This window comes from Schistocerca piceifrons, chromosome 7 (assembly GCF_021461385.2).
Source record: "Schistocerca piceifrons isolate TAMUIC-IGC-003096 chromosome 7, iqSchPice1.1, whole genome shotgun sequence".
In the NCBI taxonomy this organism is placed as follows: Eukaryota; Metazoa; Arthropoda; class Insecta; order Orthoptera; family Acrididae; genus Schistocerca; species Schistocerca piceifrons.
Genome location: NC_060144.1, coordinates 389700430 through 389728152, shown reverse-complemented (window position 1 = coordinate 389728152; position 27723 = coordinate 389700430). Strand labels below are relative to the sequence as shown.

The 27723-nt window shown below is 43.3% G+C and overlaps 1 protein-coding gene across 1 annotated transcript in view; it reads left to right on the top strand.

Annotated features, from left to right (window-relative positions):
• Positions 1–27723, top strand: part of LOC124805726 (arrestin domain-containing protein 17-like) — a 381347-nt gene that overhangs the window by 276664 nt on the left and 76960 nt on the right. Inside the window, exon 6 of the mRNA XM_047266296.1 lies at positions 9841–10052. Coding sequence (XP_047122252.1) covers positions 9841–10052 — 212 coding nt within the window. The remainder of the gene's footprint in view (positions 1–9840; positions 10053–27723) is intronic.

Here is a 27723-nt window from a genome sequence, read left to right as displayed (position 1 = left end):
TAGGAGAGGATAGATCGGATCAATGTTTCGTAAGCGTGGAGGATAGTGAACTGGATGCCATCCTGATTTTCAAGCGTTTTAGTAGTTTTAATAACTTCAGCAAATTGTTTGCTTTCTCTTAGGAGGTTAGTAGAAGAGTTTTCCATGTTAGTTCCGTTCGAGCGTTACTCCGAGATAATTTCATGCGTTTGTTAATAAGGATAAGACGGTCCGAAATGGTTAGGTATAAGCCATTGGGATGGAATCTGAGGGTGGGTCGCCCACTAATTATTGTCTGATGAGTGCTGATTATGTGTACATGACAGACAACTGTCTTATCGAGATAGTCCTACATTTCCCTCATTGTCTATCCAGTACACAAAGAACACCACATAAAATACATTGGAGGCCATTAAAATTGTATTACCATGAAGACGGAAGAAAATTAGCCTATCGAGGCTGCAGTTTCTCGTTCAGCGACATCGCTGATCGGGTTGGTCGGGAACTGACGACTGTCAAGCGAAGGTGGAACGATGAGTTCAGAAGGGCCAGACTTAAAGCCATACAGGATGTCAATGGTGCCATGCGACTAGCGCCCAAGAGAACGGACATACTGTTTCCTCAGACGTGCATGATCGTACACCCGCATCATTTATCCTTAAACAGGAGATAGGGACTTTTTTGCAGAGTAACAAATATCCATGCGGATGATCCGACGATGTGTGGAGCACCACCGACATTCAGCATGGCGACCGCTGGTGCAGCTTCAATGAACGCTGTGGTAGAGAGAGGCACGTAAACGACATCAGAGGTAGGACTCGCATCACATGTTCTCTCCTGACAAGTCCTGCTCCTACGAGTTGCATCGGGAGACTCCGAGAAGAACGAACGTTACCGGGTCGCATTCGTCATCATCAGACGGTCCCAACGCCTAATGTGTTGGTATGGGATTTCACTGAGTACGTAACACGATGCTGCGGTCATATACCTGGGGCCACTGACTATACTTGGTTTCCGACATCTGTTCTACCAACTAGCCCATAGAAGCTGGGAGATTAGCTGAGATGATCGTCTCAGGGTCGATACCACACAATAAAAAGGTCTGGCTAAAATCCACATTTTAGCCACGATTGGGTAATCACTGCTAAGCCCTGAATACTTTAAATGTCTCGGACTGCTCAGAATTTCCAAGGAGAAACAGCACCTACTTCTATCACTAGCAAAAATCATCATATTTACCCACCAGAATATCACCAAGATCCCACTACAATCAGGAAGCATCAACAGTTAAATTTATCATCATTATATTTTATCGTAATTCTTGCAAGGTGCCGACCGAGAGTTTGAAAATGTAAAAAATTTTCGCCTCCTCCCCTCCCACCCCCTGGAACTAGTGTGACGGGCAGCTGCAGTGAACACAGTTACCTATCCGAGGCGTGAGCATCGGATCGCTAATAAACTGTGAATGAATCTGATATTAAAATAATACCAAAGAGGGGTCCAAGTAGCTGTTGTAGTGTCAGAAAAAGCACATGCAATCTCTTCTTAAGTTGTTGAAAGGGTTTTCCAAATACAAAATCATTCAAGGTCCTGTTAAGGGGACATGCTCGTGAAAATGACAAAAAATTTGAAAAAAATATTCTTGGTCTATAGAAAATAGCATTTCATGGATCGTTAACACAGGTGTATTCTAGGGCACTGACTCCTGGAACCAAAGTACAGGTATGTCTGGAAGGTTATGGTTCGAATGTAAACAAAGATCTGAGAATACATGATTTCGGAATTTCATACGCGTGTGGTTTTGTAGTTATTGTGTGTTGTTTTGTTTCTGTGTGCGTGTTTCCCGAGCTACAAATACCGAGAGTAAAGAAATTTTGGCCCAAACGAAAGTTTCGCGGCAACCAGTTCCAAACACAACCGAATAATACACATCAGTTGCATCAAAAGACCCCCCCCCCCCCCCCCATGAAACTATGTCCACAGGCAGTGCTTCTAGACGTAAACTTTCGCTTTCTGAATGTAATAAGAACAAGCTTATTAGTATTGTGAGCAGCAATAACGACGGAAATGTTATTGTGAACCTAAAAATGCTGTCAAGACTTTTGAAGAGTGCTGTGAAATGTAAGTACTGCAATTGTGAAGATAGTATTAACGTTTTAGCAACGAAGAGTCTTTCAAGTCGGTTAGTGATTGCCTGTAGCTAGTGTAAGATGCACAGTGATACTATGACATCGCCAGTAACTGACAGTTGAAATTACAGTGTAAATATTCTGCATGCTTATGCAATGAGATGTATTAGAAAAGGATGGAGAGCTGCCCAGACTTTTTGTGCAGTGATGGATTTGCCTCCACCTCCACTGAGTTTTGACAGATGCAATAAATTAATACATAATGCTTTATGCAGTGTAAGTGAACTTTCAATGAAAAGAGCAGCTGAAGAAGCAGTAGCCTTGTCTGAGAATACAGACATTGTAGCAGCATTTGGTGGATCTTGGCAGAAGAGAGGTCATACTTCTCTGAATGGGGTTGTAACAGCCACATTTATTGAAACTAGTAAGATACTAGATTATGAATGTCTAACAAAGCACTGTCAGGGTTGTTCAAGTAAATTTATTGGCACCCGTGTTTGCGTAAAGAACTTGGATGGCCCTAGTGGAAACATGGAAACGAAAGGAGTTCTAAACATTTTTAGAAGATCAGAGGTCATTCGTGGTGTGAGGTCTGTAGGCTACCTTGGGGATGGAGACTGTAAAGGACACACTACTGTTGTTAATGACAAACCATATGGGGACACTTATAGAAAAGCTTGAATGTGTTGGGCATGTACAAAAACAATGGGAGCTCGACTAAGAAAATTATGTAAAAACTTCAGTGGAAAAAAAACTTTCAGACAGAAAACACATAGATGGTCCATGTCGTCTTACTAAAAGTGAAATTGATTCTTTGACTCAATTTTATGAACTAGCAATAAAGAGAAATGTAGGAGATTTGGAGAACATGAGACGAGCTGTTTGGGCAACATGGTTTCACAGAGTGTCAACAGATGGATGCCCACAGCATGGTTTGTGTCCAAAAGGGGAAGATTTGTTGTGCAAGTACTGGTTGAGCAATGCTACAAAAAAAATGGTTCAAATGGCTCTGAGCACTATGCGACTTAACTTCTGAGGTCATCAGTCGCCTAGAACTTAGAACTAATTAAACTTAACTAACACATCCATGCCCGAGGCAGGATTCGAACCTGCGACCGGAGCGGTCGCTCGGTTCCAGACGGTAGCGCTTAGAACCGCACGGCCACTCCGGCCGGCGCAATGCTACAGGCATACAATATACCCACAAGCATTCCTTACCACTTGCTGCAATGGAAGCAATTAGGCCTGTATATAGGGATCTGGCAAATAAAAATCTACATAGGAAATGTATGCATGGTCTCTCTCAGAATGCAAATGAAAGCTTCAACAGCTGTATATGGGAAATAATACCTAAAACTGTCTTTGTTGGACTGACAGTGCTGAAGATTAGTGTAATGGATGCAATAATAACATTCAATGATGATGCAATTTCAAAGATTAATGTTATGAAGAAATTGAACATCCAGACGGGAAGGAATATAGGAATATGGATTCGGCTCTAACTGCTATTGATAAGCGGCGGGTAACCAAAGCAGAGACAGCTGCAGAAGCTGCTACCAAGGAGTCAAGGGTAAAGAAAAGATGTAGAGAAAAAGTATAGGGGATAAGGAAACAGGAGGACAACTGGAATATGCATCTGGAATGTTCTAAACGAGCATAGTGGTAAGTTAATAAATCTGTAAATCTTCTTTTGAGATTTACCGAAAACTTGAATTTTCATCATTCAGGTACACTTTTCTCCTACATGACTGAAGTTAAACTCACAAAAACTGCTACAGATATTCAGAATGACCTCCTCTACCTCCCTTTCCTACTATTTCCTGAAAATATGATGATATCGGTGATATTTGAGCTAAATTTTAAAATATTTTTGTTGTAGTAAAATAAATTGTCTTTTTCGCAGATCAGCATCAGGGAAGGAAAGTGGAGACATAAAACACTTCTGTGAATGTTGTCTGTACTCTGACTCGTTTTCCAAGCTGTGCAGTCAGTAGTTCCAAAGAAAATGGTACCGCAGTGAATGTTCCGTTTTTTATGCTATTATAAATATTGTTGTCAGTACCAAAATATAATAAAAATCTCAATGATTTTTTAGGAAATGCTTTGACTAATGATCCTAATTGTGTGTAAGAATTTTGAGCTATCTCTCACTTATAGATCAGTTACACTATGAGGGTGGAGATAATGCTAAAAATGCAGCCCGTTCAGGGGCGTGTCCCTTAAGTTCACACATTTGTTAACTCAAGATTCGCTGACAAAGGAGCAGAGAAAACCAGTACAATTACGAACGTAGTATTGACATGGATATCGAAAATCATATTTAAACACTGACACAGTTGTTGTTGTGGTCTTCAGCTCGAAGACTAGTTTGATGCAGCTCTCCATGCTCCTCTATCCTGCACAACCCTCTCCATCTCCAAATAACTATTGCAACCTACATCCTTCTGCATCTGCTTCCTGTGTTCATCTTTTGGTCACCCTCTACGATTTTTACCAGACACACTTCCACCCAGTGATCTCTTGATGTCTCAGAATGTGTCCTATCAATCTATCCCTTCTTCTAGTCAGGTTGAGCCATTCATTTCTTTTGCCTTCAATTCTATTCGGTACTTCTTCATTAGCTATGTGATCTACACATCTAACCTTCAGCATATTTCTGCAGCATAACATTTCAAAAGCTTCTCTTCTCTTCTTGTCTAAACTGATTATCGTCCATGTTTCATTGCAATACGTGGCTACACTCCATACAAATAGATTCAGAAAATATTTCGTAACAATTAAATCTATATTCGATATTAACAAATTTCCCTTCTTAAGAAACGCTTTTCTTTGCCATTGCCAGTCTACAGTTTTTTATCCTCTCTACTTCGGCCGTCATCAGTTACCAAAAATAATCTAATACTTTTAAGTGTCTCGATTCCTAATCTAATTATCTTAGCATCACCAGATTTAATTCGATTAAATTCCATTATCCTTGTTTTCTTTTGTTGATGTTCATCTTATATCATCCTTTCAAGACGTCTATTCCGTTCAACTGCTCTTCCAAGTCCTTTGCGTCTCTGACAGAATTACAGTGTCATCGGCTTCTCCCTGAACTTTAGTTCCTACTCCAAATTTTTCTTTAATTTCCTTTACTGCTTGCTCGATGAGTAGACTGAATGACATCGAGGATGCGCTACAACTCTGTCTCACTCCCATCTTAGTCACTGCTTCGCTTTTATGCCCCTCGACTCTTATAACTGACGTCTGGTTTATGTAAAGTTTTATAGCCTTTTGCTTCCTGTATTTTACCCCTGCTACCTTTAGAATTCCAAAGACTGTATTTCAATTAACATTGTCAAAAGCTTTCTCTAAGTCTATAAAACCTATGTACGTTGTTTCCCTTTACTTAACATTATCTTCCAAGAGAAGTTGTTGGATCAGTATTGCCTCGCGCGTTCCAGAATCCAAACTGATGTTCCCTAAGGTTGGCTTCTACCGGTTTTTCCATTCTTCTGTAAGGAATTCGAGTTAGTATTTTGCAACCATAACCTACTAAACTGATAGTTCGGTAATATTCAAACCTGACAGCACATGCTTTCTTTTGGACTGGAATTATTATATTCTTCTTAAAGTCTGAGGATACGTCACCTGTCGCATACATCTTGCACGCCAAATGGAAAACTTTTTTCTTAGATAGCTCTCTCAAGGCTACCAGTAGTTCTGACGGCATGTCATCTACTTCCTGGGCCTTGTTCTGACTTAGGTCTTCAGTGCTTTGCCAAATTCTTCTCGCAGTATCAATTAACAATTACAGTATGTGGTTGGCGAGACCATTTCTCAGGTGCTTATAACTGGCGAATGCTAACTTGCTACATCTGTATCGCCGCAATGAAACTCTGTCTGCATATACTTTTAAGAAACGTAGTTGTGCAATCTGATGGCGAGTTTAGATCTATTCCAAGAGAGGTGAGTTCCGTGAACAACTGCAAGAGGAAGGAATTGAAAGCTGGCAAATAGCGCCTCACCACCTAACCATGCCTAACTTCAACTACAATTTTGAGACACGTCTTACCGTTCGTGTGCCGGTGCTGTTCGCACGTAGGGCACGATTTGGTCGTCTGAGGTGCGCGAGTTGTCCATGGTGCAGTGGCCAGTCGCTCCACATCTCCCTCCTCCGTCTCACTCTGCAGTACCGCGGCGCCGAAAACCTTGACGTCCTTATCTGTCAAAGGTTGGGCCTCCAGAAGGGCCAAATACTCAAACGTCCTCATTTTAAGAGAGCCTAAGCCGGAATCCGTTTTCCCTAAAGACTCCTAGTCTCCACCTAGCATAGGTGCAGCATTTCCTAGCTTCGCGCTCGTCCAATTGCTGGGCACACGCAAGACACAACTTCAGAACAATTTGCAGTAAAATGTAAGTTCCCATCGGCGTGTCGAAGGGGGAAGAGTCAATCGGATTCGCTCCCACCTAAGACAGAAGGCGCCCCCAAATTTAGACAAACACTAAGCAGGTTATTTTCCGTTGCTCATCTGATCGCCCGAGTCTTGCGAAGATGCTATCGGGCCCTGAAAGCCCTGCCACTTGCATTTCTCGGTGACGCATCAGACTCCAAAACAAGCATTAGCTGGCGCCTGTACGTTCGGCTTCCGCGACTGAAGCTTAAGTTAATGACCTATCTCTGCCCCTCAGTATTTTTCGCTCTTGCGTCTCTGAGAAGGTCTGAACTGCCAGTGCGGGACATTCCGCATGGAATAAAGATCACAAGTAGCCTCTAGAGCCCTTTGTCTGCCGCCCACGCAGCGCCTGAAAACGACTATACATGACCCAGGTGCATACCTAGGCGGCGGCGTCCGGCTGACATCCTGTCAGACATAGAATCACTTTCCATTTCTATTCATCTGGACCCGCTGCGTCGTATATGTCATATAAGGACAAAAGACACTGCTATGTATTACTATAGGCTTCTTTCGGTGTGATTGCCATCTTTAGGTTATATCAGGTCGTCTTGACATCCAAATAACATCGATAGCTCATTTTCTGTCACACTGTTGTATAAGTTTGTTCTTTGATGTCAAAATTTTGTTGGAGCTGTTATTTTTGTAACTGTCGAATTATGAAAGTTTATTCCACAATGACGTTTCGTCACAGCAGTATCAACAGTTGAGTCATCTATGTTCAACCTGAAGGTGAAAATTACGCCAAAATAGCCCTACAGTATCTCGCGTCCGTCGGCCGTAGTAATTTAATATATTATTATTGTTATTATTATTTTTTGATTGTTGCCGACTTACGTGGTGGCCTTAATAAAAATGATATTTCATTCAATTTTGATTCACGGTTAAATGCTTTCGTGAAGTTCTCATTTTTAACAATATTAATCTCAAATTATTTGTTACGTTAATGAATGTTAGACTCGCTGAATCTTTTTAAAAAAATGGCTCTGAGCACTATGGGACTTAACATCGATAGTCATCAGTCCCCTAGAACTTAGAACTACTTAAACCTAACTAATCTAAGGACAGCACACAACACCCAGCCATCACGAGGCAGAGAAAATCCCTGACCCCGCCGGTAATCGAACCCGGGAACCCGGGCGTGGGAAGCGAGAACGCTACCGCACGACCACGAGATGCGGGCTCTTTTAAAACATGAGCATATAAGTTGAACAATGTAATAAACTTTTCATATTAATTTTCTCGGCTAGTCAGTTCACTTTAAAGCAAGAAATCTTTAGTTATTAATTACAATTGCGGCCCACACACGCGTGAGAGTATTTTTCTTACCTCCGTTAACCATTGTATTGTAGTCGGAGTCCTGGCTCTGGCTCTCGGCTATGGTACTGAAAATAAGAGTCTTAAAGTTACGTATTTCTGCAACTTCGTGCGGCTGTGGAGAAAAATTAATATTATGTTAATAGCGGGCGAGTATTTCGCTTCCGCTAATTTTTCATAAGTTAATATCGCCACGTAATGGCGTCGTTGGCTGCATCGGCCGCTGCGATTGTTGAACTGTAAATTACTTGAATGCAGGTTAATTCAAGGAAGGCGGACATGAAATCGGGATCACCTCTTACAAATTAAAAGTGCACAATAAAATTAAATGAATATATTATATGCTTAACTCATACAAATATGCTTACATTTGCCAGCACACGCAAGATGTCCGTCTATATACAATCAAGACAAGAGAGGAAGTGAAGACGATTAAAAATTTAACAAAAGAGCGTATCTTGTCATCTCTTTAGATCATTTTGTTACATTTCCTTGCACTCGAAACCTACCCAGAGAAATTATTATTTTACGGCTACATGATAAAAATATATTATTCAATTTTTAAATGTCTCTTCTTTATAAATACTGTTTTTTAAGTCTTTTCGTAATATAGCACTGGGGACGCTATAAGTAGAAAATAATATAATCAAGCACAGCAGCCTCTTTGGCTTTCCAATTTGTTTCGCACAACAGACCCGAGGGAAATAAACCGCTGACCAAAAAAACTACTCTGTACAAATGACTTGTTGGTCTCTTAAGCACAAGAGAAAGTTACGAAAAGAAAGCACTAAAAAACATTACCCCGAACCTCATAGTGTGTCACTTATTGAGCGAAAACAAAATTGAACCTAACATGAAAAAAATCGCACTGACAGCGATTAAAATCACTAGCATTGAGAATCAGACATGAGCAACAATCCAGTAACTTAAGTGTAATTCAAAATATTCTCGGCGCATGTATCTTTACAACCGAACATGCAGATTAGGACTTTACATGAAAACCTTACACTGAATACTGTATTTCACTGTTCAAACTGTATCCGGCTGTTCTTTGCCGCACGCCTCGCTAGAGCTGTTCCTTCAGCTGCCTGCTGGTAGTGGCCGGCTGCTCATTCCATCGAGCCACAAGTAACGTCGTTTCATCAGTTAAAATAGCTTTCCTGTAATAGTAATTGACATTGCTTAGCATATCCGACCTCTCCACCTTACACTGTCCGGCCATTGTTCCCTCAGCAGTCATTTATATTCATAAAAAATCGATACGTTAATTCGCGTGGTTAATCCATAAATGAAGAATCAGGACGGTCGCACTATAAGCGGACCGTCACAACAATCACCTCTGGATCGCATCCCTGGTAATTTTGACAGCAGCCATTATATATCAGACAGTTTACAGGTGATGAATTAGCCCTATCTTTGACGTTTCTGTAACGTTATCTTTCAACAAGATGTCGCAAGACCGCATCCTGACTTAATTCGATACACATACGTTCCACTTTTGCTCTGACCGGCACAATCTTCAGATTGGATACCAGCTGAAAAATTTGGTCTTCGATTGTCGAGGTACTGGCACTCAACCACTCGCCAGCCACTACAATAATTGATGACCTGTGGCAAAGACTTGAAGCAGCCTGGACTGTCAAACCCGTATCTGTCATACAAGCTCGGCTCGAATCAATTACCAACCGCGGTACAGTATTATTGCTGCCAAAAGTGGCAACTACGTATACTAAATTTCGCACCTTGTACACCAAAAACATCCACAAATTGAATTATACAATCCTCCGCCTCTACTGTGTACGCCAATAAGTAAAGTTCCGTCATCTGCTATTATTCGTGCTGTTGCAATTTTAATAGCGAGCCGTTTAGTTTCCCATTGATCGCTACACGCTACAAGTTGACGCCTGCGTGCCACACTAGCCCGCAGTGCGCTGTACCTGCGCTAGCGGCGGCGCCTGTCAGCGCGGGTATGCCCGCAGGTCGGCGCGAGCGGCTGTGGGCGGGCTCGCACCAGTTCCCGTTCCGCGTGGCGCTGCCCACCAAGCTGCCCGCCTCCTTCCACGGCCGCTTCGGCTTCGTGCGCTACCTGTGCGAGGCGACGCTGGAGCGCGCCGGCGCGCCCGGACTCACGCACCGCGCGCCCTTCAGCGTCAGCTGCATCGCCGACCTCAACGCCGAGCCCAAGGCAGAGGTGAGTACGCTAGCCAGTTAACGGATAAGATATACGCCTGCTGCAGGCCACCCACTGAGGGTCTGTAGTTAGAAATCCGTACAAATGGAGATATCCTCGGATATCTCTGCAGTAATTTCTGCTTTTAGGTCAGTCAACGACGACCAGAAAATGTCGAACAGGGGAGAAAATCGAGTAGCCACAAAGTTTTGTACGTTGGTATTGAGGAGTGTCACGAACAACATACTAAAAATCCGCATATGGTGGAATTTCAGCGTGGGGGTATTGGGGGGGGGGGGGGGGGAGAGCGTTTAACTACATCTACATCTACATCTACAACTACATGGTTACTCCGCAAATCACATTAAGTGCCAGGCAGAGGGTTCATCGAACCACCTCCACAATTCTCTATTATTCCAATCTCGTATAGCGCGCAAAAAGAACGAACGCCTATATCTTTCCGAACGAGGGCTCTGATTTCCCTTATTTTATCGTGGTGATTGTTTCTCCCTATGTATTGTATTGTATTGTATGTTAACCGGGGACCTAGTAACGACGGAGAGGCTCCGTCCCCGCCGCAGCCGCAGTGGTCCGCAACCCCACGACGACTACCGCAGTCTACTTCACCCCTCCGTCGCCCCAAACCGAACCCAGGGTTATTGTGCGGTTCGGCCCCCGGTGGACCCCCCAGGGAACGTCTCACACCAGACGAGTGTTACCCCTACGTTTGCGTGGTAGAGTAATGGTGGTGTACGGGTACGTGGAGAACTTGTTTGCGCAGCAATCGCCTACATAGTGTAGCTGAGGCGGAATAAGGGGAACCAGCCCGCATTCGCCGAGGCAGATGGAAAACCGCCTAAAAACCATCCAGAGACTGGCCGGTTCACCGGACCTCGACACAAATCCGCCTGGCGTATCCGTACCGGGGACCAGGCGCTCCTTCCCGCCCGGAAAGCCGTGCGTTAGACCGCACGGCCAACCGGGCGGGCTTTTCCCTACGTAGATCGGTCTCAACAAAATATTTTCACATTCAGAGGAGAAAGTTGGTGATTGGAATTTCGTGAGAGGATTCCGTCGCAACGAAAAACGCCTTTCTTTTAATGATGTCCAGCCCAAATCCTGTATCATTTCTGTGACACTCTCTCCCACATTTCGCGATAACACAAAACGTGCTACCCTTCTTTGAACTTTTTCGATGTACTCCTTCCGTCCTATCTGGTAAGGATACCACACCGCGCAACAGTATTCTAAAAGAGGACGGACAAGCGTAGTGTAGGCAGTCTCCTTAGTAGATCTGTTACATTTTCTAAGTGTCCTGCCAATAAAACGCAGTCTTTGGTTAGACTTCCCCACAACATTTCCTATGTGTTCCTTCCAGTTTAACTTGTTCATAATTGAAATACCTAGTTATTTAGTTGAATTTACGGCTTTTAGATTAGACCGATTTATCGTGTAACCGAAGTTTAACGAATTCCTTTAAGCACTCATGTGGATGACCTCACACTTTTCGTCATTTAGGGTCAACTGCCAATTTTCACACCATTCAGATATCTTTCCTAAATCGTTTTGCAATTTGTTTTGATTTTCTGATGATTTTATTAGTCGATAAACGAGAGCGTCATCTGCAAACAACCGAAGACGGCTGCTCAGATTGTCTCCCAAATCGGTTATATAGACAAGGAACAGCAAAGGACCTATAACACTACTTTGGGGAACGCCAGAAATCACTTCTGTTTTACTCGGTGACTTTCCGTCAATTACTACGAACTGTGACCTCTCTGACAGGAAATCACAAATCCAGTAACATAATTGAGACGATATTCCAATAATCACGCAATTTTACTACAAGCCGCTTGTGTGGTGCAGTGTCAAAAGCCTTTCGGAAATCCATAAATACGGAATCGATTGAAATTCCTTGTCAACAGCACTCAACACTTCATGTGAATAAAGAGCTAGTTGTGTTTCACAGGAACGATGCTAAACCCATGTTGACTGTGTGTCAATAGACAGTTTTCTTCGAAGTAATTCATAATGTTTGAACACAATATATGTTCCAGAACCCTGCTGCATATTGACGTTAATGATATGGGCCTGTAATTTAGTGGATTACTCCTACTATCTTTCTTGAATATTGGTCTGACCTGTGCAACTTAATGATCACTTTTCGTGTTTTTCTTGAAATCTGCGGCTTCTGACGTAATTGTTTCCCAGTATAAAAATAAACTGCATTAAATAGGGTGATCCCCCATTCTGTCTACCCCACTGAGTCACAAAAAGCAACTACAGTATGTTCCACAAATTTTTACCGACTCTCCGTAGCCTGCCTTATAAATCACTGGCGATGCTGTGTGCAGACATGCCCGATGGAGAGGGGGAGGCACGTGTTAACGATACATGGAGTAAAGATATGAGCTGCTAATAATACTAAGGCGGGAAATATATATGGACAGAATCTACGTAAATCTCTGCACACTGCTCTACATTGCTAGAGAGGAAATTGATTCTTAGTTATCCTGTACAGCAGCTGCAGCATTCTCCCAGGAAAGGCGGCTTTCCTCACCACAAATGTTGCTCGCTTTTCAGTTTACAAACAGACTGTACTCCCACAGCATTTCCTGTCCAGTTTTCTCGTGCGAATAGACAAAATAACTTTATCAAGCTCGTGTTTATATAGTGGAGTTATTTTCAGTTAATTAGATGAGCTCTTATTTGCAGTTGTTAAGTCAGCTATTATGTAAAAATTTCAACAGCTCGAGCTGTCAGTTTTCTGCCACACTGAAGGGCCTATCCCAGGGATAACATGCTGTCGACATGAATTCGACAATGTCGATTTCACTGGCTCCACTATCACTAGCTGGAATACTTTTCACAGCGTGAGGGTAATCGAATGCATCAGTTCCCCACCATCTGATGACGCCCACAGGGCTAAACTGTCATCCTCTGCAACAGGTGTTACGAAACTTGAATTATTTCACTATAAGTCAAGCAATGCATTACAGCAGATTACTGTTCTAGACTTAAACAAGATTAGTCCCCTTCCATAAGACACAATGACACCCAGCTTACAAGATATACTGTGGATGTGTAATAAGTGGCTACAAGCGCCAGCAATTCCTGAATGAAAGAACTTTATGCAGTCTACTAGTAACATAATTAGTAGTGAGAGAAAGGCAGTAACTTTCTCGTAATTCATTAATTCACCACCAAGTGACTACAGCATGGATACAAGGTTTACAAACGCTGTCAATGACAAACAGCAGCAAGGTGCCACCTTTAATAGTCAAATCCCTTCCTCACCATTGCTTACTGCCATCACCACACTTACAGGTTAATCGCTTCAAAAAAAATGGTTCAAATGGCTCTGAGCACTATGGGACTTAAAATCTGAGGTCATCAGTCCTCTAGAACTTAAAACTACTTAAACCTAACTAACCTAAGAACATCAAACACATCCATGCCCAAGGCAGGATTCGAACCTGCGACCGTAGCAGTCGCGCGGTGCCGGACTTAAGCGCTTCTCCGCCACTGTCTATAGCAAGATATATTATATGAAAGCACACTTAACAACCGCAAATAGCTACTTGAAAATAGTTCCACTGTATAACATGAGCTCAGAGAAGTTACTTTGTCTACTTACGTAAGAAAATCTGACAGGAAATGCTAGGGAGATACATTCTACCCGTGAACTGAAAAGCAAGTGGTGGAGGAAGTCGCCTTTCCCGGAAGAACGCTACAACTGCCGTACAGGATGACTAAGAATCAGTTTCCCTTCTAGCAGTGTAGAACAGAAAGGAGAGATTTACGTAGAATGGAAATTTGGAAATTTGTGGTAAGTTCCTATGAGACCAAACTGCTGAGATCATCGATCTCTAGGCTACACACTACTTAATCTAACTTAAACTAACTTACGATAAGGACAACACACGCACCCATGCCCGAGGGAGGACTCGAACCTCCGATGGCGGGAGTCGCGCGAACTGTGGCAAGGCGCCTCAAACTGCACAGCTACACCGCGCGGCTTACATAGATTCTTCAGTATTAATAGAACTTCATCTCTGTAATCCGTGAAGTGTTAACGTTCTTTGTGGAAAATAAACACCATCGGGCATGTCTGTGCACTGCGTCGTCAGTGATTCATAGGATACCCTGCGGAGGGTCAGTACAACTTTGTGAAACACTCTGTAGTTGCTTCTTGTGACGTAATGATATAGATACCACGAGGAATCATGTAGTGGCTCTTCCGTTGCAGATCTATGAAGGAAGTAACTGCGTGGCCACGATCCGGTAACCTACCTTCCCTCGTACTTCTACCTTCACGTTAACCCGCACGTCACATATGGCGCGGATAATATGTCTCGTGCAATTCATTTTAGAATCCGCATCCACATCGACGTCAGCTCCCTAGACCAGTTTGAGGAGGGCTTAAGGACGTGTGCTGCCAACCGATCCCTTCACTTAGTTAAGTTGAAACAAGTCTTTCAATTAGAGTATGTCAACTAACCGACTGACTGGTTTCACATTACGCTCCTTACGCCACCGTAATAGGCAAAGGATGAAAACGGTCATCATAAATGACATAAACAATTGCAAAAGCTCAGTCAATAATACCTTATCCGTGCTCTGACCACGGTTGTGAGGCAACGGCGAATCAATTTAAATTAATCATGAAGAAAAGAAGCTTTTTCCCCTCCTAAATCTTCGTATGTACGTATTCTACGAGGGTAATCCCAAAAGTAAGGTCTTCTATTTTTTATAAGTACATAGACCTGTTTATTTCTACAATGGTTTATATCAGTTTACAGCTTGAACATTTAGCTATTTTTCAACATAATGACCATTTCTGTCGATGAATTTTTGTAGACGATGTGACAGTTTCTGTATGCCCATGTCATACCAGCTCGCCGCCATGCTGCGAAGAAGGATGCCGCCACTGGCCTGATTGTTGCTTGGTCTCAGGTGTAAAGTGGTATGCCCAGGTTTCGTGACCCGTGACAATTGAGTCCAGAAAGTTGTCCTATTCGGCTGCAAGGCGGTGAAGAAATGCACGGGAAGCATCAACTCGTTGCCGCATGTGGTCCTCAGTCAGCATCCTTGGCAACCATCTTGCGCACACGTTCCGATAGTTCAATGTTTCCGTTAAAATTATGTGAGCGGTGCTTCGGGAAACTTCAGGAACCAACGTGCAGAGATCATCCAGGGTGATCCTCCATCTTCACGCATGCTTTGATCAACCTTCAACACTGTCTCCTCAAAAACTGACGGTCTCCCGCTCCTTTGCTCGTCGTTAATTTCGGTCCGACCGGCTGCAAACTCTCTACACCGCTTACGAACATTTTTGACATCCATGCACGACTCACCATACACATCCGTCACTTGGCGATGGATTTCAATCGGCGCAGTGCCCTTTGCGATTAAAAACCGAATAACTGCGCGCAATTCGCACTTCGCGGTAACATCCAACAGGAGCTCTATTCTCAACGGCTGCCAAGCCAAGACTGAGCGCTTCAGCGCGGCGTGCACATGTTTACACACAGCGCGTGAAGTACGCTTCATAACAGTGTGACCAACTGCCACAGGAACAGAGTTCTGTACGTATAAAAAAACACGAGACCTTACTTTTACATCTACATCTACATTTATACTCCGCAAGCCACCCAACGGTGTGTGGCGGAGGGCACTTTACGTGTCACTGTCATTACCTCCCTTTTCAGTTCCAGTCGCGTATGGTTCGCGGGAAGAACGACTGCCGTGCGCGCTCGAATCTCTCTAATTTTACATTCGTGATCTCCTCGGGAGGTATAAGTAGGGGGAAGCAATATATTCGATACCTCATCCAGAAACGCACCCTCTCGAAACTTGGCGAGCAAGCTACACCGCGATGCAGAGCCCCTCTCTTGCAGAGTCTGCCACTTGAGTTTGCTAAACGTCTCCGTAACGCTATCACGGTTACCAAATAACCCTGTGACGAAACGCGCCGCTCTTCTTTGGATCTTCTCTATCTCCTCCGTCAACCCGATCTGGCACGGATCCCACACTGATGAGCAATACTCAAGTATAGGTCGAACGAGTGTTTCGTAAGCCACCTCCTTTGTAGATGGACTACATTTTCTAAGGACTCTCCCAATGAATCTCAACCTGGTACCCGCCTTACCAACAATTAATTTCATATGATCATTCCACTTCAAATCGTTCCGCACGCATACTCCCAGATATTTTACAGAAGTAACTGCTACGAGTGTTCGTTCCGCTATCATATAATCATACAATAAAGGATCCTTCTTTCTCCGTATTTGAAATACATTACATTTGTCTATGTTAAGGGTCAGTTGCCACTCCCTGCACGAAGTGCCTATCCGCTGCAGATCTTCCTGCATTTCGCTACAATTTTCTAATGCTGCAACTTCTCTGTGTACTACAGCATCATCCGCGAAAAGCCGCATGGAACTTCCGACACTATCTACTAGGTCATATATATATATTGTGAAAAGCAATGGTCCCATAACACTCTCCTGTGGCACGCCAGAGGTTACTTTAACGTCTTTAGACGTCTCTCCAATGAGAACAACATGCTGTGTTCCGTTTGCTAAAAACTCTTCAATCCAGCCACACAGCTGGTCTGATATTCCGTAGGCTCTTACTTTGTTTATCAGGCGACAGTGCGGAAATGTATCGAACGCCTTCCAGAAGTCAAGGAAAATAGCATCTACCTGGCAGCCTGTATCTAATATTTTCTGGGTCTCATGAACAAATTAAGCGAGCTGGGTCTCACACGATCGCTGTTTCCCGAATCCATGTTGATTCCTACAGAGTAGATTCTGGGTTTCCAAAAACGACATGATACGCGAGCAAAAAACATGTTCTAAAATTCTACAACAGATCGACGTCAGTGATGTAGGTCTATAGTTTTGCGCATCTGCTCGACGACCCTTCTTGAAGACTGGGACTACCTGTGCTCTTTTACATTCATTTGGAGCCTTCTGTTCCTCTAGAGACTTGCGGTACGCAGCTGTTAGAAGGGGGGCAAGTTCTTTCGCGTACTCTGTGTAGAATCGAATTGATATCCCGTCAGGTCCAGTGGACTTTCCTCTGTTGAGTGATTCCAGTTGCTTTTCTATTCCTTGGACACTTATTTCGATGTCAGCCATCTTTTCGTTTGTGCGAGGATTTAGAGAAGGAACTGCAGTGCGGTCTTCCTCTGCGAAACAGCTTTGGAAAAAGGTGTTTAGTGTTTCAGTTTTACGCGTGTCATCCTCTGTTTCAATGCCATCATCATCCCGGAGTGTCTGGATATGCTGTTTCGAGCCACTTACTGATTTAACGTAAGACCAGAACTTCCTAGGATTTTCTGTCAAGTCGGTACATAGAATTTTATTTTCGAATTCACTGAACGCTTCACGCATAGCCCTCCTTACGCTAACTTTGACATCGTTTAGCTTCTGTTTGTCTGAGAGGTTTTGGCTGCGTTTACACTTAGAGTGAAGCTCTCTTTGCTTTCGCAGTAGTTTCCTAACTTTGTTGTTGAACCACGGTGGGTTTTTCCCGTCCCTCACAATTTTACTCGGCACGTACCTGTCTAAAACGCATTTTACGATTGCCTTGAACTTTTTCCATAAACACTCAACATTGTCAGTGTCGGAACAGAAATTTTCGTTTTGACCTGTTAGGTAGTCTGAAATCTGCCTTCTATTACTCTTGCTAAACAGATAAACCTTCCTCCCTTTTTTTTATATTCCTATTAACTTCCGTATTCAGGGATGCTGCAACGGCCTTATGATCACTGATTCCGTGTTCTGCACTTACAGAGTCGAAAAGTTCGGGTCTGTTTGTTATCAGTAGGTCCAAGATGTTATCTCCACGAGTCGGTTCTCTGTTTAATTGCTCGAGGTAATTTTCGGATAGTGCACTCAGTATAATGTCACTCGATGCTCTGTCCCTACCACCCGTCCTAAACATGTGAGTGTCCCGGTCTATATCTCGTAAACTGAAATCTCCACCTAAGGCTATAACATGCTGAGAAAATTTATGTGAAATGTATTCCAAATTTTCTCTCAGTTGTTCTGCCACTAATGCTGCTGAGTCGGGAGGTCGGTAAAAGGAGCCAACTATTAACCTAGCTCGGTTGTTGAGTGTAACCTCCACCCATAATAATTCACAGGAACTATCCACTTCTACTTCACTACAGGATAAACTACTACTAACAACGACAAACACGCCACCACCGGTTGCATGCAATCTATCCTTTCTAAACACCGTCTGTGCCTTTGTAAAAATTTCGGCAGAATTTATCTCTGGCTTCAGCCAGCTTTCTGTACCTATAACGATTTCAGCTTCGGTGCTTTCTATCAGCGCTTGAAGTTCTGGTACTTTACCAATGCAGCTTCGACAGCTTACAATTACAATACCGATTGCTGCTTGGCCCCCGCATGTCCTGACTTTACCCCCCACCCTTTGAGGCTGCTGCCCTTTCTGTACTTGCCCGAGGCCATCTAACCTAACAAAACCGCCCAGTCCACGCCACACAACCCCTGCTGCCCGTTTAGCTGCTTGCTGCGTGTAGTGGACTCCTGACCTATCCAGCGGAACCCGAAACCCCACCACCCTATGGCGCAAGTCGAGGAATCTGCAGCCCTTTTGGTGTTACCCTCGTAGAATGTGTTTTGTGCCACACGCTACTGAAAAAAAGGCCCAGGTGGTACACCAATGGGAGGTCCACTTTCTGCTCTATACACAAAAGGACGATAAGGAAAATGGAAATGAAATGAACATTTGGCTTCATTGGCCGGGAGGCCCCTTGCGGGGCAGGTCCGGCCGCCTTGGTGAAGATCTTATTATATTTGACTCCACATTGGGCGACCTGCACACCGGATGGAGATGAAATGATGATGAAGACAACACAACACCCAGTCCGTGAGCGGAGAAAATCTCCGACCGCGCCTCGAATCGAACCCGGGCTCGTAGGACGGCAATCCGTCACGCTGACCACTCAGCTATCGGGGCGCACAGGTCGCTTAGGAAGGAAACCCTTCTCCGACGGGCAGGCTTAGTTGACGTCGTTGGGACGCAAGACGCCTTGGTGAAACACGATCCCTTGTTCATCACCCACTGGTGGCGTCACTTACAAATCTGAAGGGTGCTGTGTGCAGGCCTTAGCGGGCCGACAGACTGGCGCCGATGCGATAATCAGTGGGGAGGCATTTTGTCTTTCATAGTTGCGCTCCTTAGTCAAGTTCTCACAGATGGAGTGAGAACGAGACACTTGTTCTCTGGACGAAACTATTATTCCAAAGCTATTCCTCAGAATGTCATCCTGGTGCCGACCTGACTGCAGCCATCCTGCTCATACAACGGCCGTGTGGTGAGACGTCGCTGGTGGTCGCATTCGCGTGTTCACAAAATAATTATTGTCTTGACAAACTGGCGTGGCACAATTCGGTAAACAACGAACTTCTCCCCTCAAAGATTGTAAAATCTGGTTGGCCAGTCACCAAACTTTAGGTAGGTGGGAACAGCTGCTTCACGTTTCTCTCTCCGGACTGTTCGACAGAAAACATTCTTGTGGCCGTCTCTGAGAAGAACGGTATTCGAGAATTTGGCCCTGGCGGTCTCCAAACGTGGAGGCCGACCCCAAGTGTCACAGACTCCGAGTCTCTGACAGCATATTCTGATGTGTGCAGGTGCCGTCTCCATTCTTTGATGGCATCGCGAAACAGAAAGCTAGGCCCGAGCAGAGTTTGTCAAGCCTCATGGAACCTATGGAAGCGCAGTTTAGCTTAGTTCATTCCGTTAATAAAACTCATGAGCGGACGGCAGATTTGTAATTGCTTATCCATTGCCAAGCAGATGCAATTTCATCTGATGCACGCTTAGTCAACATTTCAGTAGCAGAATACGATCAAATAATTTGTTTTTGCCCCGTCACGTAGCGTAGTTTTTGACCGAACTCATTCAAAGTGACATCTTTCTTTCCGTATTGCTAGTGTTCCTTACGTCAAACCCCATCGTACCACGAGCGTTTTTTATGTATCTTCAGACATGTTAATCAATATTCAGATGTCACTTTGAGGAGTAAATAACTCGTAGAATGCTTACTGATATTGTGATTTTTACGAAAAATGTTAAATAATCTAATGTACCCTGGACTCATAGTTTCCCTTACGTAGTAATAATCTGCACACAGCTCCCTTTCAGAGTTGTGCCATATATTTCTTTCTTCCCCATTTCGATTCAGTAATTTCTTAGTTACCCGATCTGCCCATTTGATCTTCAGCGTTCTTCTGTGGCACCGCATTTCAAAAGCTAATCTCTTCTTTTCTGAACTCCTTATTGTCCAGATTTGACTTCCGTACGAGGCTACACTCCATACAAATGCGCATTTCAAGATTAACAGGGACACACTGAACGATCTTTGGCAGTGACATTTCTATAAACCTGCGGCAAAACACAATTCCAACTTGCGTGATTGGCGTCTCTTCGAGATTCCAACCAGTACCATTCTTTTCGTAACCACCTATCAGTTCGGGACTGTGCCCTTACAAAAGAAGGGGTGATTTCCATAACAATAATGAAAAATACAACTCCATAATTGTTACACAAAATCATTTCTTGCAAACGTACGAAATGGTGAAATACAGGAGACTGCAGCTTCAAAAAGCAGAACTCCTGTAGTCGGCCATTGGCAAACGTTGTGGTCATGTATGCGAGAATTCACCAGTGCCGGACCTCAACGAGGAGGATGGTGGCGGGGATTACGACGTAGGAGGAACCTTAACTGACGGCCTCATCACTGACGAGGGAGAAGATGATGCCCAATTTTAGATGTCGTATAGACCAAAGAGTTCAAGCTGCTAACTATTTTGTGTACTTCTGTCTATTACATGTAGTTCTCATTCATAGGAATTTTCATTTTCTGAATATACATTTAGCAGAAAAACTGACAAAAAATCATGGCTTTTTGGCTGCCCCCCCTCCTCCCAAAAAAAAAGGTATCAAAGGGTTCCCGATGACAAAAACGTGAATCCTACACTCCACACTATCTATATCCAACAAGCCGAAAGCTGACAAGATTCGTACTTTTTGTATGGTCCAATGTACCAACTGACGTGACTAAAAGTGTTTACAAAATTTTAAGATCCTCTGTTTCGGATACAGATAAAAGTCTTGCAGATGTGGATAAAGAGGCAGGGACATGGGACGAGTGCGGATAGCATTTCTCTTATCGACGCCTATAAATCTTAAGGCAGCCCAATTTTGAGGTGTTTACGTGTAACATTCACCGGCGGTCGGTAGCCAATAAGATTTAGTCTCCTTCGAGAAGCCTTACTGTGACCGACGCTAGAAGAGAACAATTTGTTGCTCTCCTCCAGCCCGCACTGAGATCGCATTTAAGTAGTGAGAAAATGCCATTCATTGTTGTTGCAGCCAAAATGGCACAGCGGCTTCTTTGGTCTTTTTAAAGCAATGAGTTAGTGTTGACCGCCTAGTGAGCGCCACAGGGATGGTTCACTTCCCACGAAATACCACTGAATGCCATTTTCGAGTAAAATCTCAGGTGACCTGCACAGAGTGTATCTGCTCATTCAGCACATTTCATTCGCTATCTGTGCCGTCTACGCCTAAACTCTGAAGGGTCTGCTTTTATTTTGGATGCCAGTTTTTAAGACATACTATACGTTGAATGCTATTCCTGGGCAGATGTTCACATAAAATGCAAGGTACAGACTTTTACCGATTGGCGACGGGGTTTGACAACCGCTGCTTCTTGCCTTTACACGGTAGTGTATGGTGTCGAGATACAGTTTCTTTCACTATTGACATACCTCGGAAACGCAAGCATATCTGATGAGTGACTGTCCCGACAGGACCTACTAAGTTCTTTGGCCTCTTCTTCGGCTCAAAAGTTGCCATCAATCGATGTCCTGAATTTCATCCCAAACCTCTCCACAATATCTCATCTAGGCCTGTGATGGTTATGCGTCTGGCATATAGTGACGCATTGCTTAAGCATTCATCATAGTGAGATTGTCTATTGCCAGTCGCCACTGGGGTTACGGGAATGCATGAACACATATTCCCTCTCCATATCCAGACCTCCCCACTACAGTTTAGATGATAATAAGGTATGCACGAGGAAACGAAACAGGTGGGGGTGCCCTGATAAATGAATCGTAGCTCTGGGTCTTATATTAAATTAATAATTGAGGGTGGAGGGGAGAATATATACATCCACTGAGATTAAAGTGAAATACATTAAAATCATGATTTATTGACAAAATTTGACTGCCTGTAAAACTACATAGGACATTAAATTACAAATCTGATTATCTCACAAACTGTATATTGGTGCAGAACAAAATCTGAATCCGTGCAGATTATTTTCTTATGATATTGGATCGTAAAGGATATCTCAAGGGGGAATGGAAGAAACTCTGGTATAAACTTGCAATATACCGAACTGAATAGCAAATGCGGTGTCACATTTGTCATGTTGATTGCGGCGATTCCGAAAAGTGAAGGTTCAAGCATGTATGAAGACCAAACAGCACAGCCACGGCCAGGGTATCACTCACGATTCAAGATCTGTTCAAGTCCCTAGTTATGTGAAGCATACAAACGCGCTTATTCCCACGTCAATGTTACTGACGACTCTCACTGCTGTGAGAGTCTACACGGAATATGTGGAGCTAGACGGCGAGCTGACGCTGCAGCAGGTAGTGGACTACGGAAAGCCATTGCGCATCTCTCGCATGTCAATCGTGGAACCCTTACCAGTCTCCAAGCTTGAATCTCTAATCCGAATGATGAATCTTGAATGGCTACCGTCGAATCCCACAAATTGAAACTTAAGTGATGAATCTCGAATCTAGAATGTGACTCGTGAATGAGACTAAAACTTGCGCGCCGCTGCACATTCGCTCAAGATGCCGCCAAAATTACATGTAAGCCAGTCTGAAGGATTGACTCAAATCGGCCAGCGAGAGTCTACATCTCCAACATTTCTCTCCATCACGCAGATTTTTTGTTAAAGCTGTAGCCAATGGTATCATTCTTATTAGCCAGAGCAAGCAGTGGCAGACCGCTGCTTCAGGAAGTTGCGTTCCTACGAATGACAAATCTCTGTTCCTAAAGTTTGTGAGCGCCGACCAAACAGAATGCTGCCTGGTTTCTATGTCAGAACTCTATGTGGACTGTTCCTAACAAGTGGCGCTAGCAAGGCATCGGCAGGCTACAAAGTTGTTCCTTAATGGCGATGCTATGCGTCTCCAACGTTATGATTCGCACTTATAGCGATCAAGTCCGGTTCGTCGTTTCCACCGGCGCGTTGCAATCTGCTAGCCCCGACCGCTGCCTACCGCCGCGTATTCTGACTTCTCTCCTGCTTTGGCGTGGTGAAAGTTGCCACGTGACTGGGCACAGGTAGGGTCGCCACGCAGTCGTAGTGTGCCCACACACAGTCAGACAGACCGGCGACGTTAATTCCTCCGACGTCAATCCCTCCAACGTTAATCCCTCAAACAGCGTTTGCCGACTGCCCGGCTGAGAGGACAGCACGACATGGCGGCCAGCCGCTACCACACAACAGTCCATGTTCCGACCCGTTTCGGGCCCACAGAGCTGTCTCTCTTGTCGTCAGAACGAAATCCCCTTGGCCAATGCTCAGCTGCTACGACCAATAACTACACACAGACACACTAACGAAAGAAGCATCACAAAATAGGAAAGAACGACCTCCACAATCGTCATTCCTGCCCTATATATGAATCAAACCAACATTAAGCATGCATTTTTACTTTATCAACCTAAAATCTGCATATCACATTACGAGATTAATCCAAGTGCTCAGTAAAAATGAAACGTCAGACTGGCTACAGGCGGTTGGGTTTCATTACGTACAGCGTTTGGCATTACACGAGGGTTGGAACTTAAATAGTGGCAACTATTTATTCATAACCGATACAAAAGAGTTACTTTTTTGCACCTGTTACTGTCCTTCAAAGTAGTCACAGCGTTGTGTAAAGGTTTTAGTGTTTGAGCAATTCCCTATGGTAGAAATGTCCACGATCTATATTTTTGCCGGTTAGTATGGCAGAGTCTATCTCATAATCTGTTATTTCTCTCAACAGTGAATGATCGACTGGTGTGGTACTGTTGTTTAGCAATGAATGAAGTTCCCTAGCAATAATTTCCTCGTGGTTGTTGTCTGATTTTGGGTGATGTGGATGATTGTGTATGTTTTGCGTAAATCGCGGAATATTTCAACCTTCTCTCTTTCGTCCACCGTGATGGCGTGGTCTATTTGTACAGCCGGTTCTTCGGTGACGATTTTGCCTATAATTCTCTTGAATTTATTCCAGAAGAGACTGGAACTACGTCGGTCAATTCCTTGTGCCTTACGTTCCCATCTATTCTCTCTGAATTGGGGAATCTCCTATCTAACTTGACTGTTAAGACGGTTCCATTCCGGTTTAGCTCTCTCCTAATGTTATCGCTTAATTTGTCTCTATTTACTTTTCTTTTTTTCTTTGATTGGGTTAAGAATATGAGTAGGAACCTTGTCCATGTGTTCTATGATGGTTTTCTTTGGTGCATTACTAGTAGTGGCTGATTCTATCGTTTAGACGATTAGCTGGTTTTAGTTGTCTTCTGTAATATTAAATGCTATCGTGTTGAGCTTTTTGCTTAAAAATTCTGTTTTGAGGTTTTTTAATTCGACGACAGTTTTCCTATTGTGGTTGTCATTTTTGACGTGGATAATGGCAGTTGTTTCAATGACGATGGGGAGGTAGTCGTTGGAAATCCCATCACTTATTTCCATTTCACTGTAGTGACTAGCAATTTGCGGTGTGCAAATAATGTGATCAGCTGTGGAGGTTCCAGTGTGATTGATGAAAGTAAGTGAATTATTTTCTAGATGGATCAGACTGTCGTTTGAAATTGCACTGAGGATATCGCTTTTTTCGTTGTTGGGTCCGTCGGCTAGAGCAGTAGATCTGGCATTAAAGTCTCCTGAGATGATTGCTGGGCCAAGAGTAGAGAAGTAGTCTAAGAGATCCACTGGTCCCTCAGTGGCAGGTACATATACAGTTGCGAAGAAGACCGGTTTCCTATGTTTTTCTACTATTTTTTAGGACAATAGCTTTGTGGGTGTTCAGTTTTTCTGGTAAATCAAGTGTTATAGCGGCCAGTTGTTGATATAAACGTTGGCGACCCCTCCTTATGAATATTTTTCTCTGTCTTGCGTTTGTATAACCTGTGTCATACATAATCCAGAAGGCTTATGTCTTTGCCGAAGCATTTGATTTCGGCAATTCCAATATTGTAATATTTTGTTCTCGAATCAGTTTTTACAGGAGTTCTTTTTAGCACAGAAACCATTTGCGTTTACAAAGAATATAGTGCACTGTCTTTTCTGGACGTGAATGTGAAAAGATTACCAAATTCATAGAGTGTAGTACTAGCTTAGTCTTGGGCGTATGACTCTGGCGGCTTGCTGATGTAGATGTGTATGTTGTTCTAGGCGTACGTCATTTCCGTATCACGTTGGAAGAACTTTCTGGAAACCGTTTTTATCATTTCAGTATTGAGGGATCTACGTTCCGGAAGAAGGTTAAGTAGTTCCGTGGTGAATGCGCGCAGAAAGTTTTCAGTTTGCGAGCGCTCCTCCACGGGGTAAGTTAGTTTATCAATACATTTCATCTTTTCTGTTCTTTTAGTGGAAATTGGTTTCTTCGGTCTTTCTTAGAAGTTTGGATCTGTCGTGAGTACCATTGCAATTGCTGCATTTAGGTGTTCCCTATTTAGAATCTAGTTTGCAGTTGAAAATTGGGCGATGTCCGCAACAGTTCCCACATTTGGGCTCGTTGCGACCGTTTTCGGAAGTGTGTTGAAAACTGTTGCATTTCTTGCATTGAGTGGGTTACGGAGGTAGTGGGTTGGATCGTTCAACCTTATGTAGTACACAACGCATGCTGAAATGGAGTGAAAGAAGTTTGTCTATGAGTTCCTTGTGATCTAAGATGACACGTATTTCTTGATGGTTCGTTCTGAGTGTCGCGAGTAGATACGCGTTGCCTTTTTGAATTGGTATCCCTAAATCTGTAGTTCTTCTTCGACTTCTTCATTGGCGACGTCGTGATCGACATTGATTGTGGTTTATTGCGTGAGTTTATTGTCTTGATAGTTGCTTCCAGTCTCTAAGTGGTGCCAATTACTATTTTTTTTAGTTTGGTTTCAAACTCAGTTTGATAAGTGGTGAGTTGGACAATGTTCCTTCTCAATTCATGTCAATAACAAATTTTTCAAGACTGAATTGTTTTAGTGCTGTATGAAAGTAATTAGCGGTTTCCTTGGGGTCCAGATTTTCAACGATAACAATTCTAGGTTGCATGTTCAGATCAAACTTTACTGGCTTCTCACCGGATTCCGTGGATGCAGCGTAATTTCGTCTCGAGTTACGCCTGGATAATACCTTCCGAAAACCTTCGTCGTCATATATCTCATCAGATTTCGTTTCATGACGAAATTGTTGGTTTAATAATGAGTACCTGGTTGTGGGTCGAACGGAGGCAGTTGAGGTTATTGTTGGGAATCGGCTGGTGAATGTCGAGATTCGGCAGGTGTGGCTGTGTCAGATTTGTTGTTATTTGTCACGTTTTTCTTTTGGCGTGCAGAGCGTTGATTCTGGATGGTGGGGATGGGACGATTCAGTAGCCTGCAGGGCCTACTCAAGTTTTCAAGATTTGGCCCTAAACTCTGTGCCATAGCCTCGGCGGACGCGAGCTGACTGTCCTCGAATATGGCCCTCACCTTTAGCATACCATAACTATCCCTCCCTAAATCTTGCTTTCCATAATAAATTGTGGACTACAGCTATGTACTGCATTCCACCTGCGACACAGATGCGTTTACTTTTTGGACTGTATTTGCTCCTTGGAGAGCTAAATTTAAAACAAAAAATCAGAGGTAGATGACACACTCTGTTACGGTATGCTATCGAGACTAAATGTGTACAAATCTCTAACAGAATTGTAAATCATTGTAGTCCGACATTAATGGTAATTTTATTTTACTTTGTTATTGTGACGACTGTGTTAAAAGTACTGAAGATAAGAGACTGTAATGTACCTGAAGAATATAGCACAGTGTTGAAAAGATATTTAAACAAGTTTCATTTTATAATCCGTGCATTTCAAGAGTGAACATATGTGCAAGGCTTCTGAATTGCACTAGATCAGTTCACGGAGCTGATATACGAAGTCTTAACTATTCCCAGCAATTTACAGGTGACCCAGAGAAATCTGCAGCTGCTCCTAGACAAAGAGATCTTCGAGCGCCATTAATTACTGTCTTACAATTCTCAGTAGGGACTATTGAATTTTCAGAGACATACAGGGAGGAGTCTAATCAAGATAGTGAAGGCAATCTGTATTTTCTCTGAATAAATGATAACCAACGATTATAACTCAACTGAACTTTGATGAGAACCTGCCCTCTCACGAAGTATTTTAAATTCAAGAAACTTGCATATTAGCTAACTTCATGGTTACTTATTTCAATTGATTATTTCCTTCAGGTCTAGCAGTATTAAAACAATTAACAACACTGAATTAAAATAAAAGTAATATTTTAGAGGGATACAAGTTGTGAATTTATGAACTGTGACTTCAAATTGTGGCGAATCCTAATTAAAAATCGC